This window comes from Onychostoma macrolepis, chromosome 04 (assembly GCF_012432095.1).
Source record: "Onychostoma macrolepis isolate SWU-2019 chromosome 04, ASM1243209v1, whole genome shotgun sequence".
NCBI classification, from domain to species: domain Eukaryota; kingdom Metazoa; phylum Chordata; class Actinopteri; order Cypriniformes; family Cyprinidae; genus Onychostoma; species Onychostoma macrolepis.
Window position 1 is genome coordinate 35,393,609 of NC_081158.1, and position 18,200 is coordinate 35,411,808.

The 18,200-nt window shown below is 36.1% G+C and overlaps 1 protein-coding gene across 1 annotated transcript in view; it reads left to right on the forward strand.

The window, feature by feature from the left end:
* syn3 (synapsin III) overlaps nt 1–18,200 on the forward strand; it is a 63,454-nt gene that overhangs the window by 5,651 nt on the left and 39,603 nt on the right. Inside the window, exons 3-6 of the mRNA XM_058774383.1 lie at nt 5,837–5,894; nt 11,939–12,030; nt 15,844–16,000; nt 17,973–18,062. Of these exons, the coding sequence (XP_058630366.1) occupies nt 5,837–5,894; nt 11,939–12,030; nt 15,844–16,000; nt 17,973–18,062 (397 nt within the window). The remainder of the gene's footprint in view (nt 1–5,836; nt 5,895–11,938; nt 12,031–15,843; nt 16,001–17,972; nt 18,063–18,200) is intronic.

Consider the following 18,200-nt stretch of genomic DNA (forward strand, 5'->3'; position numbering starts at 1 on the left):
CTGTGTTCAGGAGGTGGAGCTGAGCTGAAGCAGTGACTGTGTTTGTCCACTAGAGTCCGCCCGAGCGTTTCTCTCCAGACCGCAGCGCTGCTGAACGCCAGACGCAGGAGGAGAGCAGATGCTGTCTGTCTGTCTGCTCCTCTGTGCATTCCTGAGCGCAGTCTGAGGGTCTCTGGGAGACGACGGGCCCCTGACGGACGGGGCCTCTTTCCCAGCGCTGCTGCTCGGTGTGAGGAGACAATCACTCCACTGACCAGCTCCGCTTCTGTCTGTCAGCACACACACACACACACACGTTTGTTTTTGTGAATTGTGGGGACTCTCCATAGGCGTAATGGTTGTTATACTGTACAAACTGTATATTCTATCGTCCTACACCAACCCTACCCCTTACAGGAGACTACAGGCATTTTTACTTTCTCAAAAAAACTCATTCTGTGTGATTTATAAGCCTTTTGAAATACGGGGACACGGGAAATGTCCTCATAAATCACCTTCTCCTTGTAATACCTGTCTTACCCTTGTCATTATACACATTTATGTCCTCATATGTCACTCACGCTCAAACACACACACACACACACACACACACATACATAGGCTCGCTCACACTCACACACGCACACACACACACACACACACACACACATACGCTCACTCACACACACACACAGGTGCACACACACACACACACACACACACATACATAGGCTCGCTCACACTCACGCACACACACACACACACACACACACACACACAGAGGTGCACACACACACACACACACACACACAGAGGTGCACACACACACACACACACAGAGGTGCACACACACACACACACACACACACACACACACACACACACAGAGGTGCACACACACACACACACACACACACAGAGGTGCACACACACACACACACACACATACATAGGCTCGCTCACACTCACACGCACACACACACACACACACACACACACAGAGGTGCACACACACACACACATACATACGCTCGCTCACACACACACACACACACACACACATGCACACTCATCACTGTGTATATATATATATATATATATATATACCGGTACAACAAACAAAATTAAAAAAAGTAAAAAAAAAAAAGTGTATATAATAATAATAATAACAATAATACATGTAAAATAATAATTAAATCAATCATTTATGAAGAACATAGAATATAATAAATAATAATAACATTAAAATAATACAATTATAATAACTAATAATTCATTAATAAAATATAATTAATAATTGAACTATAACTACAGTTTTTTTCAATTGCTAACAAGCATTGTTCAATACTGAAACCACATTTTCAAAACTGTTCACACAAACGGTTGATATCGCCTCCAAAACTCACTCAGACCAACAACACACTTCATACAGGTCTCAAAATAAGCTTGTTTCATCATAACACTGCGAACAACTCTCATTCAGAAAACATACATTTCATTCATAACACACTGATCTAAAAAATACTAACAACAGGGAGCATTACATAAACTATGAACTTTTATCTTTGAAGTTTGAATGATTTGTCACATAAGTATTTCATGATTGGATAAGAATAACATCTTTTCATTTTACTGACTGTATTACAGCACAAATAATTAATGTGAAAAGCAGCATTTCCACCCTATTTCTTTATATACCAAAAACAAAACTCATCAACATTTACAAAATTTACTTGTGAAAAATAAAAATACATATAAAAAGTTAAGAAAAAACAAAACAATATATATATATATATATATATATATAATAAGAAAGTGTAATGAGGTGTGTGTGCAGCATTGAGTGCAGCTGCTGCTGGTGTTCTCTGGGTTTCTCCCACAATCCAGAGACACACAGGACAGGTGACCCGGAGACTGTCCAGGGGCTGTCCTGCCTGTGACCCATGAAAGGCTCCAGCCTCCTGACCCTTCATAGGACAAGCGCTGGGAAGATGTGTGGAGTAGATGGATGGATGTTCAGTACTGTGAGGCTTCTAGTCCTCCGTCTCTCTGCTATTCTTCTTCCCCACCGATGTGTCTTCCCTGATCCATGTTCCCAAACTAAATCATTCCGAAGCCATCCTTTTATCAAAAGATAACCTAAAAAGAGAGAAAGAAAGAAGACTAAAATAGGACATTTGGACATTTGGCTTTCAGCTGAAATTGCATTTAGTTGTGTTTGGAATAATTATTATTCAATTTCATAATAAATATTCTGCTAAGATTTTATATTTCGATTAATTCCTGCAGAAATGGACAGTTTGCCATCGTTCTGATTTGAATGTGCTTTTATCAGTTTTGAAAGCAGTGTGTTAGCATCTGGAAAATGTGCTGGAAATGTGTAGTGTTTTGCAGGTTGTGGAGTATGAATGACAAAAGTGTTTGTGGATTTTGAAAATTGTGGTCATTGCTTGCAATGCAGCTGTAATACTAACTCTGTAAGGGATGACTCTAACGCTGCAGGGTTTTCTGTGCTTCAGGGTCAGAGTCAACGAGTCTGGGCTAATCTACATGCAAATGAGTGTGTGCTTGTTCTGTGAGTGTGTGTGTGTGTGTGTGTGTGTGTGTGTGTGTGTGTGTGTGTGTGTGTGTGTGTGTGTGTGTGTGTGTGTGTGTGAGTGTGTGAGTGTGAGTGTGTGTGTGTGTGAGTGTGTGTGTGTGAGGTGTGTGTGTGTGAGTGTGTGTGTGAGGTGTGTGTGTGTGTGTGTGTGTGTGTGTGTGTGTGTGTGTGTGTGTGTGTGTTTTGTGAAAAGTGAGGACATAGATGTGTGTGTGTGTGTGTTTTGTGAAAAGTGAGGACATAGATGTGTATAATGACGAGGTATGGCAGGTATTACAAGGTGAAGGTGACATCTCAGGACATTGACCCATGTCCCCACTTTTCAAAACGCTTATAAATCACTCAGAATGAGGTTTTTTTGTTGAAAGTTTAGGTGTAGGGTTGGTGTAGGACAATAGCACATACAGTAAGTACAGTATAAAAACCATTACGCCTATGGAATGTCCCCACTTTTCACAAAAACGAACGTGTGTGTGTGTGTGTGTGTGTGTGAGTGAGCGTGTGTGTGAATGATTGTGTGTGTGTGTGTCCCATCTTCTCCTTCTGTCCCCTCACTGAGGCTCAAGTATCCAAGCTTCTCCTCTCCAACCATCCTACAACATGTCCTCTAGACCCAATCCCCTCGCACCGTCTCCAAGCAATCTCTCCTACGCTCTTACCGGCACATCATCAACACATCCCTCCTCACAGGCATCTTCCCCACTGCGTTCAAGCAGGCTCGGGTAACCCCACTGCTCCAAAAACCTACATTAAACACTTCTCTGATAGAAAACTACAGACCTGTCTCTCTCCTTCCATTCATAGCGAAAACACTTGAACGTGTTGTCTTCAACCAGGTCTCATTGTTTCTTTCACAGAACAACAAACTGGACGCTAAACAGTCAGGTTTCAGGAGGGGCCATTCAACTGAGACTGCACTTCTCTCGGTCACTGAAGCCCTGCGAATTGCAAAAGCCCATTCCAAATCATCAGTCCTCATTCTGCTGGATCTATCTGCCGCGTTTGACACTGTCAATCATCAGATACTCCTCTCCACCCTCTCATCACTGGGCATCACTGGGACTACACTTCGCTGGTTTGAGTCCTATCTCACTGGTAGGTCTTTCAGGGTGGCCTGGGGAGGGGAGGTATCCAAAGCACATACACTGGTCACTGGGGTTCCTCAGGGATCAGTTCTTGGACCCCTCCTCTTCTCCACATACACTACATCACTGGGTCCCATCATACAGGCACATGGATTCTCCTACCACTGCTACGCTGATGACACACAGCTCTATCTCTCCTTTCAACCAGATGATCCAACGGTAGCTGCACGGATCTCAGGTTGCCTGTCAGACATCTCGGCATGGATGAAAGAACATCACCTCCAGCTCAACCTGACAAAGATAAGAAAGAGCTTCTTATCTTCCCCGCCGCTCCGACTCTACAGCATGATTTCACCATCCAGTTAGGTTCATCAACAATTACCCCATCAACTTCGGTCAGAAATCTTGGTGTAATCTTTGATGACCAGCTGACCTTCAAAGAGCACACTGCAAAGACTGCTCGATCTTGCAGGTTTGCACTACACACGTGTCTGCAAAAAATGCTTTTAAAGGATTTTCTAGACAAGTAAAAATTATCGTCTCGTTTTCAGAAAAAACATGTCAAAATTAAGTGTTTGACATAAGATTATTTTTCTTACCCCATTGGCAGATTATTTAGCTTGTTTCAAGCAAAAACTCACTTAATTTTGACTTGTTTTTCCTGAAAACAAGACGATAATTTTTACTTGTCTAGAAAATCCTTCTTGATTTAAGAATTCTTAGATATTTTGGCTGTAAACAAGACTAAAAATCTAAGTAAGAAAAGCATTTATTGCAGTGCAACATCAGAAAGATCAGGCCCTTTCTGACGGAGCATGCTGCACAACTTCTTGTCCAGGCCCTTGTCATTTCTAGGCTGGACTATTGCAATGCTCTTCTGGCTGGACTTCCATCAAACACAGTCAAACCTCTACAAATGATTCAGAATGCGGCGGCACGACTGGTCTTCAACGAACCCAAAAGAGCCCATGTTACACCTCTCTTTATCTCCTGCACTGGCTACCAATCGCAGCTCGCATCAAGTTCAAGACACTGATGCTTGCATATAGAACAACCACAGGCTCAGCACCCGCTTACTTGCACTCTCTATTAACAAACTACATCCCCTCCAGAAATCTGAGATCTGCTAGTGAGCGACGCCTCGTGATACCATCACAGAGAGGCTCAAAATCACGCTCCAGATCATTCCTGGCTGCTGGAATAATCTTCCCACCCGATCCGGAGTGCTGGATCCCTGTCAGTCTTCAAGCAACAGCTGAAAACTCATCTCTTTCGACACTACTTGACTTCATCCTAAACTTAAAAAAAACTTTCTCTTTATCTTTCTCTACCTTTCTATTTATTCCTTCCCTTGCTAGCTTGTACTTATTTGAACAATGCCTGAGACGTGGTGTTACGAGCACTAATACCAACATGTGTGTGTGTGTGTGTGTGTGTGTGTGTAGCAGGAAGAGTGTGAGTGTGCGGCCAAAGAAACGACATCAACAACAAAAAACGTAATTCTTAATGTTTTTCTGATGCGAGACTTTTATTTTAAAAGACGTGCATGAAAGCTGTAGACACTTCTGTCAGATGCACTTTAAGTAAAGAGTGCCTGAAATACGCTCCGTCCTGATTCAGTATCTGCGGTCAGATGAGATGTTGACTGGTTAATGTCAGTGTCATTATTCTATCGTTATTTTCGTAACTTATGAAATCTCTCATCTCTCACCTCAGAAAAACAAACTATCCTGTCCTGTGTTCGTAGCACGCATTCTTCAATAGCAGACGTGAACGTGGCGCCGCGCTGTAGATCACTTCACTAAAGCGCAGACACTACGAGCATGCAACGCGTGAAATAAAAGCACAGTACTGATAAATCACATACTGGTACTGCGTGTGTTAGCTGGGAAGGATTGTCATGAAGTTATGATGTTCATTCTATTCAGGTTTCCACGTTTCATTAACAGTTCATGTTAGTATTGTATATTCACCATATTCACCCAAAATACCATGTTATTTTCACTTTGTGTCATTTTGTATGTTTAAATGACTGTGGTGGCTCATACCAACTTAATTGTATTAACAAAAACTAGAAAACGTGGGTCCCGAGGCCAAACCAGCTGAGAAGCACTGCTCTGGAGTCGTGTGGATCCAGCTGCTTGAGTAACGAGGGTCCTGTGCTGTTTTTCAGGGTGAAGTACTTTAGAGGACAGAAGCTGAACGGAGAGTATGAGATCCGCGTGGAGCAGGTGAGTGTGTGTGTGTGTGTGTTGCTGTGATTCTCCTGTGTTTTCGTGTGTTTCCAGCCCAGCGTCTAGACAGCCACCGTTCCAGCGCCGATAGCATCTCTGACTCTACATCTGTGAACCATTGTGTGCATGTGTGTGTGTGTGTGTGTGCATGTGTGTGTGTGTGTGTGTGTGTGTGTGTGTGTGTGTGTGTGTGTGTGTGTGTGTGTGTGTGTGTGTGTGTGTGTGCGCGCGTGTTTTTGTGAAAAGTCAGGACATAGATGTGTATAATGACGAGGGTATGGCAGGTATTACAAGGTGAAGGTGGCATCTCAGGACATTGACCCATGTCCCCACTTTTCAAAACACTTATAAATCACTCAGAATGAGGTTTTTTTGGGGAAAGTTGAAATGCACAGTCTCCTGTAAGGGGTAGGTTTAGGTGTAGGGTTGGTGTAGGACAATAGCACATACTGTAAGTACAGTATAAAAACCATTACGCCTGTGGGATGTCCCCACTTTTCACAAAAACGAACATGTGTGTGTGTGTGTGTGTGTGTGTGTGAGTGTGTGTGTGTGTGTGTGTGTGTGTGTGTGTTTCCTGAGCTCTGTTGCTGCTGTGTTTTGAACTGTGCTGCTGTTCAGAGGAACAAACACACGCACATCATCATCATCATCATCATCATCATCATCCTGCTCCTTTACCAGCAGCTTATATATATATATATATTCATTTTTTTGTTTGTTTGTTTGTTTAAGTGGACTTAAGTCAAGATGTACTTTATTTATTTATTTAAGGATAAGGGTTATTTCAGTTAATTTATATTTATTATTTAGTTTATTAGTACTCTATGATTATTTAATTAGTCTCTTTAAAGTTTTTATTCATTTATTTTAGTTAATTAACTTATTTATATTTAATATTTATTTAGTATTACTTTATGATTATTTAATTGGACTTCTTAAAGTTTTAGTTTATTTTTGTGTGTATGTTTATTTACAGTTTATTTGAATTAATTTATATTTATTATTTAATTTATTTTTACTTTATGATTATTTAATTGGATTTTTATTTATTATTTATTTTAGTTAATTAATTAATATTTATTATTTATTTTTATTTTTACTTTATGATTATGTCATTGGACTATTTAAAGTTTTTATTTATTTATTTATTTAATATTCTGTAATATATTTTGCTTATTCGATTTTTCATGCCTCATATTTCATCTCATGTTTGTCTGTCATCTTCTTGGTATTCGAAAGTGGCAGAAGTAGCTGTTGTGATGGAAATATTTTAGTGCTTTATTTCAGTCGTAATGTAAAGAGTGAAACCCTAATGATCAAAGTGATGATGGATTCTGCTGATGGTTTAGTGTTCGTCAGTGTTTGTCATGCCTTATAAGGTGTCATCTGGTGCTCAGACGTGCCCTCAGTAGGGAGCAGCCAAATCTCACACACAGTCAGCCTACTGCATACTGCACACTAGATACTGCGTGATTGTAACTGTACATAAAGCAGCACACTGATAAAACACACAGACACACAGCTGGACTTCAGCCTCAGTCGACCTTCATCTGGATGCTGTGGGTCTGTGCTGATCTCCAGATGAGCTTCGTTATCTGAGGCTCTTAATAACACTCCACAGAGCCGCAGGACTCACAGCAGACGCTTTGTGCTCTCTGTGCCGATGGTGTGTGACGTCAGCGCTGCGGTAGCGTGTTTACAGTCTTGTGAGGTCCTGCTGTTTGTCCTGATGTTCTGATGGAAACATCTGCTCAGCAGAGCTTCATCTGCTGCTGGACGCTCCATGTGTTTGTCCTGCCGTCCATCAGTCGTGTCCTCATGACCTCAGAGCAACTCTAACTATAATTAAAATCATAAAAACTAAAAAATCATGGCCTGATAAAAAATTATTTATTTATGTATTCATTCATTCTTTTCATTCATTCATTCATTCATTCTTATTTTGATTAAATTATATTTATTATTTATTATATTATGACTTTATTTATTTGGACTCCCAAAAGATTTTAATGAAAATTCTAAAAAGACAAAAAAAAAAAATAATAAAAAAGCAATAAATAAATAAATAATAATAATACATGTTTTTTTTTATTATTCATACATTCTTACTTTGATGAAATTATATTTATTATTTATTATATTATGACTTTATTTATTTGTACTACCAAAAGATTTTAATAAAAATTCTAAAATTAAAATACAAAAAAGAAAGAAAGAAAATATATTTTTTAAATAATAATAATAATGTTTTTAAATTATTCATTCATTCTTATTTTGATTCAATTATATGTATTATTTATTATATTTTGACTTTATTTATTTGAACTCCCAAAAGGGATGAATTATATTTATTATATTACATTATTTATTATATTATGACTTGTTTATTTGTTTATTTTATTTATTTATACTCCCAAAAGATTTTGAAGAAAATTCTAAAAATAAAAAAAAAATGACAAAATTTAAATAAATAAATAAAAATTTGAAAAGGAAGAAAATCTCAAATAAGTAGTTATATCTGTGCTGATAGCATATTATTTAGAGATAGAGTTTAGAGTATGATGTGGCGTCGACGGCTCTCGGTTTGTTTTATAAGCCGGAACCTGATTGAGATTCAGAGAAGAGCTGAGAGACGCGAACATCACGAGCATCATGAGCTCGATCCGTTCCACACTGACACACAGATGATGATGAGGAGGAGGTTATGTGTGTGTGTGTGTGTGTGTGTGTGTTTATGAGCGCTGGTCATGTGATCGGGTGAAAGGCACCTTGCATTCTTCACCCTAATGACACCCATTAGCTTCAGTTCCAAAAATACCTGCCAGATTCCAGATGGGATCACGACGCCAGAGCAGAGCGTGTGTGTGTGTGTGAGAGAGAGTGAATGAAAGAGAGTGTGTGTGTTTGTGTTTGTGTGTGTGAGAGAGAGAGAGAGAGAGAGACTGTTTGGAATGACAACCGTTGGTCTCAGACTAATGTTGAAAAGTTTAATGTTTCGAAAAGAGTCTTTTGTGCTCACCAAAGCTACATTTATTTGATTAAAAATACAGTAAAAATTGTGAAATATTATTCTAATGTAAAACAGCTGTTTGAATATGTGTTAAACTGTAATTTATTTCTGTGATGCGCAGCTGTATTTTCAGCATCATTACTGCAGTCTTCAGTGTCACATGATCTTCAGAAATCATAATAATATGCTGATTTGCTGCTCAAGAAACATCTCTGATTATTAGCAATGTTGAAAACATTAATATTTTTGTGGAAACCGTGATGCATTTTATTTTTTAGGATTCACAGATGAATAGAAAGTTCAAAAGAACAGTCTTTTCCTACATTATAAATGTCTTTACTGCCACTTTTGATCAATTTAATGCGTCCTTGTTGAATAAAAGTATCAAAACACTTTTGAACAGTAGTGTATGTTCACATCATTAATGGTAGTTTCTATAAAATTACTGAGCAGATATTTTTTTACTTGCCTTTCAGCCAATGAAGGGCCTTATTTAATATAAATGAATATATCACGAGGAGTAATTAGAATTTTTGAATTGCTCAAACATCTGCATTAGAAGTGATGATCATTGGTCCTCCAGACGTGAGTTACAGAGGAAGGAAGCTTGTTTGTCTCTTGGACTTTCTCCTGTTTTCTTTCACAGCGGCCTGAATGCGTTACCCGGAGCGTAACCATGGCAGCGTGAGTCTGGCACCAATCCCGCGCTGTCGCTCCACGCCGCCGGCCAATAGAGCTCCGCCTCTGAGCCAGCGGCCAATCAGAGCGTCCGATGCGTGTGTCCTCTAGAGCTGCTTTGTCCTTTAAATCTTCACGTCCTTTAAACGCTCTGAGACGCAGACGAAGTTTTGGCAGCACAACTGTTTTCAACATTGATAATAATCAGAATGTTTCTTGAGCAGCAAATCAGCATATTATTATGATTTCTGAAGATCATGTGACACTGAAGACTGCAGTAATGATGCTGAAAATAAAGCTGCGCATCACAGAAATAAATTACAGTTTAACAGATATTCACATAGAAAACAGCTGTTTTAAATCACAATAATATTTCACAATTTTTACTGTATTTTTGATCAAATAAATGAATAATCGTACCAATCCCAAACTTTCGAGTTACTGTATTTATGCAACTAAAAGTCATAATTTTTTTATTTAAAAAAGCTTTTGATGTTTATTATTTTGGTGTTTTATAAATATAAAAATGCCTCTGAAAGTCATTTCCAGGGTAAATATTGTCCCTTAATGAAGTGAATATCTGAAGCTGGCATCATAATAATGCATTTGATCAGATCAGACAATATTGTTGTTGATTTTGTGTTTATGGACTGTAGAAATCTATATTTCATATCTGTGATTCAGTGCCTTCAAAATGCTGGTTTAGTTTTACTTTAAAAACGATCTAAGTGTTGAAGTTCAGCTGGAAGAACTGACCAATGGTGTGAGTTTGGGGGCGGAACTGTCTGTTTGACTGACCAATGGAAACATTATTTTTCATTTTTCACTGTTTTCATTCAGCTCAGTCTGGTCTCATCCATATCTCAGATGTGTTATTAAAGTTAAACTAAATGAAAATGAGAAATGTTGCCTCGGTAATTAGTTGAAATTAAATTTTAATATATATAAAAAAATTATATGCTGTAAATATATAAGCTGTATCACACGAGTAGACGTGATATATGGCTGTATATCAGCACGGCTGTGATTCGGCCGTAGGTAAACGAGTGTGATATTGCGTTTATACAACAGTTCGACGGCACGAGTGTGTAAATACATAAACAAAATAACAACATAGTGTCTTTAAAAGCTCTCTTTTGTGCGGAACTACTTCCTTCCACCACGGATTCAAATCTAAAGTTGACAGTTTAACAGCTGAGCCCAAGCCTCCGTTACTAATTCCAAAACGTCACTTTAGAACTAGTAACGAAGGAACATTGAGTTGCTTCATTGAAACCTTATTGTATGAAATACTTGCTGTATTATGTAGAGTATTATGAGAGAGAGATTGACTGAGCGATCATGATTACCTACATCTGATACAGCATTCATTCTTCAGATCAGTCTCATATTCACAATAAAACATTAGTTTGAATATCTGCTGAGGAAAGCGATATCTTTGTCGTAACCTTAATTAATATCCTTTCATCTGTTAAGGGTGATTTTGCTGCTCGGTGCATTTGTTCGTTGCGTCAAGCTGCGTCAAACTAAAAATAACTTCCGTTTATAGCGTTTATAACTTTTCAATGTAAAATTCTTTACTGCTGACTCATAAAAACAGTCTCTTGTCGCCATCTATTGGTGGAACAATGTAACTAAAATCACCATCATGAACACGCACTGTTTCTCAATACTAAACACTATTATTAAATACTATTATTAATACAAAATATTATTTATTGAATAATAATATTTAATAAACAACAACAGCCATCATAAAAGTTGCCAGGCAATTCTGTCAAAAGTACAAAGGCAGCGCTCTGATATACAGCATTGAATTACATAAACATGAGATTTTGCCAAAACTGTTTTCTCTGGAACAAATAATAGATTAATGAGACCAAAGACAACCGTTAGATTTACCCAAATCGAATTACATCTCATGTTTAACCACTACAGAGACATCAGAGCCAGCGGTAAATTCCAAGAGATCTGGCCGAGTTGAGGCGCTCTCTCTGCGGGTTCATGAGCGCAGAACGGCCACAGACCATCCGCAGCTCACAGCTCCTAAAACATCGAAGCAAATTTTCAAATAGATGCTATCTTTATTAACAAACTGCATATTTGAACTATAAACAAGTACATTTTCGCCTGAAAACCTCTTGAAACTATATTCCATGACACAAAGACAGTAATATTAATCGATTAATTTCAGAACAAATGTGCGATTAATTAGTTAATTTTTTTAATTGTTTGACAGCACTAATATATATATATATATATATATATATATATACATATATATATGTATTTAATTATATTTTTATGATTATAGTGGTAGTTAAGTATAATGCTCTGTTGTGTGTTTCAGGCTGAGTTCACTGAGATCAATCTGGTGTCGTATGTGAACTCCGGCTGTACGGTGGACATGCAGGTGAACCGCGGAGGAACCAAAGTGGTCAGGTGTGTTATTTCACTGTCACCAAGATACTTTTTATTTTTAGAGTTTCAGTTTGTTGTTTTATTTTAGTTCAAGTTTTACTGTTTTTCTTTATTTTTATTTTTTAAATATGTCTAGTTTTGTTGATGTTTTGAATTTTTATAATTTAACTTTTTTACATTTCAGTTAAAGTTTAGTTCATTTTTTAAATGCCTATATAGCTTTATTATTATTGTGAATTTGTCTTTTTTTAAATCCATTTTTTGTGTGTGTGTGTTTTGTACTTTATTTATTTATTTTTGTAAATATGTCTCTAGTTTTTATTAACTAATTGTTAAGTTAAACTAAATGCAAATGAGAAATGTTGACTTGGCAAATAGCTGAAATAAAATAAGATTTTTTTTAAATTAAGTGTTTTTTAGTCGATTTAATTTTTTTTTAATTTTTTTTTTTTTTTTTTTTTTTTTTGGTGTGTTTGTTCATGTTCAGCTCTAAAACACAGACAGATCTAAAAGTGTTGTACATGACGAATGAATCACAAATCTCAGCTCTGTTTTTCCAGCGTTTCAGCCAGACACAAATGAGTTTGGTGTTTTCAGCGTTAATGTGTGTTCAGACTAGAAACACAGTCCTTTCTCCATCACTCAGTGTGTTTTGGCGGTTTTTAGTGCATGTATGAAGTCAGTGTGTAGAGCTAGAGAATCACATTAACTAGCAACATCATCCACTAACTAACCACAGACTAACACAGCACTGTCCATCTTTAATGTGGGTTATATGTGATTCAAGTCTGAAGCAGCGGCTAGTTTTCTGTGTGCGCCTGAAGAGCAAATAAAGCGTGTGATTTGATACACTGTATTAATAAAGCTCATCTTAATGAAAACAGCACGGCTGTAATGGAGCCTGCAGAATGTACTTCCTGTCTGGGCCTCTCACACTCGCGCCACTCTCGGCTTCACATGTCCATCATCTGCCAAACACATGGAGATTATTTATACCTGCCTCACTTAAACAGACATCTTATACTAGCTTAATAAAAGCCACTATTAATAGTGTGTGTGCACATGAGCTGAACCGGCCCTTTAAGAAACACACCCGCGACACACACTTACAGTCTCTTCTGCTCACCAAAGCTGTGTTTATTTGATCACAAATACAGTAAAAAATTTGAAATATTATTATAATTTAAAATATCAATTTTCTATGTGAATATCTGTTAACCTGTAATTTATTTCTGTGATCAAAACTGTATTTTCAGCATCATTACTCCAGTCTTCAGTGTCACATGATCTTCAGAAATCATTCTAATATTCAGATTTGCTGCTCAAGAAACATTTCTGATTATTAGCAATGCTGAAAACATTAATATATCTGTGAAAACCGTGATTTTTCAGAATTCGCAGATGAATAGGAAGTTCAAAAGAACAGCATTTATTTAAAAAATAAAATAAAATAAAAATCTTTTGCAACATTATAAATGACTTTACTGGCATTATGAGCTCTTTTACAAAATCATATTAACCCCAAACTTTTGAACCATAATGTACAAACAATTCTGTGCTTTTGTCTTATTTTCCAGCTAAGATATCTAAAAATCCTTGAATAAGATTGAGAAGCAGCACCACATACAATCTCAATACTTGTTTTCATAGACTGCGTCTTTAATATCAGTTTTGTCCTTCAGATTATTCACTTGTTTTTAACTTGACTAAAACAATTCAAAACACACTAATATTAAAGACATATCTGTGCAAGTCTGAATATCTAAAGCAGTGTAAATGCCTCTTGCTTAAAAGATGATTTTTAGCAGTTGTTGATAACTGCACTACAAAAAAAAATAGATTTTCTTCCTTAGTATTTTTGTCTTGTTTTCTAGTATAAATATCTACAAATTCTTGAATTAGGATGCATTTACTTGACAAGTAAAATGACTTAAGATATTATGTCTTGTTTTCTGAAAATATTATCCAAATTTTTGCTTAAAACTAGTAAAAATATCTGCCAGTAGGTTAAGAAAAATAATCTTGATTCAAAGGCTAAACAAGATTATTTTTCTTGCCCGATTGGCAGATGTTTTAAAACTTTGGATGATATTTTCAGAAAACAAGACATAATATCTTAAGTCATCTTACTTGTACTTTGTAGATATTTATATTAGAAAACAAGACAAAAATACTAAGGAAGAAAATCTTTTTTTGCAGTGTGAATGCATGCTAAACAAAGACAGAAGAGCGCGATGTTCTTCAGCACACGTGTGAGTGTTTTATGAGGGAACGTAAAGATGCCAAAGTATCCTGATGACTGGAGAGAATGTGAACGTGTGTGTGTGTGTGTGTGTGTGTGTGTGTGTGCTGTGATGTTCCTCCAGGAGCGTTCAGTCATGTCATGAAGATGATGATATACACACACACACTCTTCCAGCTTCTGCTGTTTCTGGATCTTCAGCATGTGTGACAGATGTCCGTCCTCAGGGTTTCCCCGGGTGTCCTTAAAAAGTCTTACATTTAGTTGTAGCAAATTTAAGGCCATAATAAGTCTCAAATTGTACAAGAACGTCTTAATTACGGTTTCAAGGTGTCTTAAAATTAGGGACGGAAAGACCAGAATTGGTGATATGGCTTAATGTGACGATTAAACTTCAAAAGGTTATGATTTCGTTTAATAAACATGACGCTGCATGTTTCAAAGTCTGGTGCTGCGCTGCTTTGTTTACTGCCGTTACAGGAAAACTGCTATATTTCTGCCGTTCCGAAAGCGCCACCTGCTGGCAGAGAATTAATGTGTCCGTCTGCTGTTTTTGTTCAGACCAATGTGAAAATAGCCCCATGTTTTTACGCTGCAAACACGCAGAGATGTAAATGTGAACTGGTGGATCGATAAGAAGATAATTCGTTTTAAAAATCGAAACAGTAAAATGTATTTATATGTCTTTTTTATTTCTTTTTATTGCTTTTTAACTATACACATGTACGTATAAATTTCCACGTAACAGAGAAAACACACACACACAAGGGTTTCTCAGTATTTTACATTAATATACAATATCACCTCTTTTCTTAGTCTTCTATCAACACATTACCAACTTCACCACATTTTTAAAAAATTTGAAAGGTCCCCAAACTCATCAAAAATGATGTATTTATCTCTTAATATATATAAGTTATCTTTTCCGTTAACATATTTGTAACCATTTCTTTCAGCCAACGATTTATATGTCATTTAATCAATTTATCGATAATAATTGTTTAAATTAATATTATAATTAATACTTTTGACTTTCTTAAAAATGGTTTAAAGGCTGAAATGTGACGTGTATCATTTTATAAACGTTTGTTTTCGTGAAAACTGTAAATCATGCTTTTTACAGTCATTTACAGTTTAATATGTTGCAATAGACATTGCCCTACCCCGCTCATATGCTATTAATTATTTTTTTAAAATTCATAAAATTTCCTTGAAACACTTACAAAACTGACGCGTGTACATACAGTGTCTGTAACAAAACTTACAATGTACAAAAAAGAAAACAAAACAACAACAACAAAAAACACTAGGGGCTCATATTACATGAAAATGTATCATCGAAACCATGTGCCCTATCATATTACTAATTTCTTTCCAAAACTCTTTTATTGCGTCACATTCCCACATACAATGAAATAATGTACCTTTTGCACTGTTGCATTTAAAACAAGTATCTGCTATAAATTGTATTTAATTTTACTGGAGTACGCATAAACCAATTGTTTTAAAGGTCTTAAATTTGAGCATAAAAATCCTGCAGCAACCCTGGTCCTCAGTAATGAAGTTCTGTGGCTCTGTGTTTGTCTCTGCAGATCGTTCAGGCCAGATTTTGTGCTGATCCGCCAGCACGCCTACAGCATGACCCCGGGAGAGGACTTCAGGAACCTGGTGATCGGTCTGCACTACGGCTCCGTTCCCAGCGTTAACTCGCTCTTCTCCATCTACAACTTCTGCAGCAAACCCTGGGTGGTGCGTCAAACCAGTCTGAACCCCTTACTAGTGCACGAACATCAGTCTGAGTCTGTTAGTGATGCTCGCTATAACAGATATGACACTCGCTGAAAGATTAAACTAATAAATACCAAATGCATTGTATGTATGCTTAGGGTTAAACCTCAAATTCTGCTTTAATATTAATACAAAGTATTTATTTTCCCAAAAACAAAAACATTCTTACAATGTAAAAAGATTATTATTATATATAAAAAAAATACTTGATTACATTATTCTATTGTTATAGATTGCTAAAACAAAAATTAAAACCATAAAAATGTTATTGCTTGAAAAAAATCTAATAAATAATAAAATATAAACATCTCTAAAACTTATTTTATTTTACTTGTTTTATTTTCACTAGTTGCATTAGTTCTTGTTTTAATTAAGCACAAGAGAACGAAAACTGAAATAAAAATTATTAGGAACTATATAGACTTTTTTTTTTTTTTTTACAAAAAATGACAAAAGCACACAACTAAATTACTAAAACTATTAAAAATTGTATATTAAAAATATACATATATATATATATATATATAAAAGTATATTACCAATACTGTAATCATACTAAAATAACACTGCTTAATCAATGCATTTTCTTTAGGCATGAGCCAAAATGTTATTTAATTTAGGTCAATATTATAATTGTTAATAAGTTAATTTAACCATAAATATAAGCTAAATTAGCTATAATCTGATAAAACTAAAATACTTTGTTAGTCAATGCTTAGTTTACTTACTATAAATAAATAAAAACAACTTTAAAAGATCTTAATGATTATTGTGATTGTAAAATATGCATCATACCTTCAAAAACACCAGAGAAATTAATAAAACCCACAATAATTTCAGCAGTCAGTCAAGCTAGTCAGTACGTATACCGCAAGCCAAACTCAAGCAGGTTTAATCTGAAAAGCATGATCTAGTGATTGACTCTCAGACTAAACTACTCACGAAGAAGACAAAACAATCTGTTATCAGGACTGTTGGTGTGTTTGGGGCTGAACTCATATGATATCGCATTACAGTAATGCATTATATGCAGAAGCGGACAGTAGTCGAGCATTTTACTCTGCTTTAAAGTGTCTGTACTTTACAGAAAACTTTTACTTCACAACATTCTAAAGCATAATATTGTACTTTTTACTGCACTGTTTCATATTAAATTCATTTAATACTTAATTAAAATAGAAATCTAGTACTTTCTTACTTTTACTCGAGTAAAAGTAATTCAAAGTTTTACTCGAGTACAAAAAAGTGCAAATTTTTTTAATGTTCTTAACTATTGAAGGTAAAAAAACAACAACTTTTATTTATGAAATGTAGTGGAATGTAGTGAAGTAAAAGAAAAACACTCAGATACTTTATAAATTTACTTGAGTAAAGTAAAAATACTTTTACACTATGGTTATATGTGACCCTGGACCACAAAACCAGTCATAAGGGTTAATTCTTAGAAATTGAGATTTATACATCATCTGAAAGCTGATATAAATAAGCTTTCCGTTGATGTATGGTTTGTTAGGACAATATTTGAAAATCTGGAATCTGAGGGTGCAAAAAAATCTAAATATTGAGAAAATCACCTTTAAAGTTGTTCAAATGAATTCTTAGCAATGCATATTACTAATCAAAAATGAAGTTTTGATATATTTACGGTAGGAAATTTACTAAATATCTTCATGGAACATGATCTTAATATCCTAATGATTTTTGGCATAAAAGAAAAATCCATAATTTTGATCCATACAATGTATTGTTGGCTATTGCTACAAATATAGCTGCTGCTTATGACTGCTTCTGTGCTGCAGGGACACATACTGTATGGCCTTCAAGTAAACTCATTTTTGAAGTTGAGTGAGTTTTGATGCAAGAGGATGAAGACAAACGTTGTGTTCTTTATAATAATGAATCATTCATGTGTTTGTGTGTCTTGATTCTGCAGTTCTCTCACATGATCAAACTCTACCAGACTCTGGGTCCAGAGAAGTTCCCGCTCAACGAGCAAACCTTCTTCCCCAACCACACGCAGATGGTGAGTCTCTGCGCTAACCTGTTCACTAATACTTCACCTGACAATGAAAATGATCAGGAGGAGTGTGTTTCTTCATCAGGTTTGTAGAAATGTGTCTCTGCATCAGTGTCTCAGCAATGGATGCTCTGCAGTGAATGG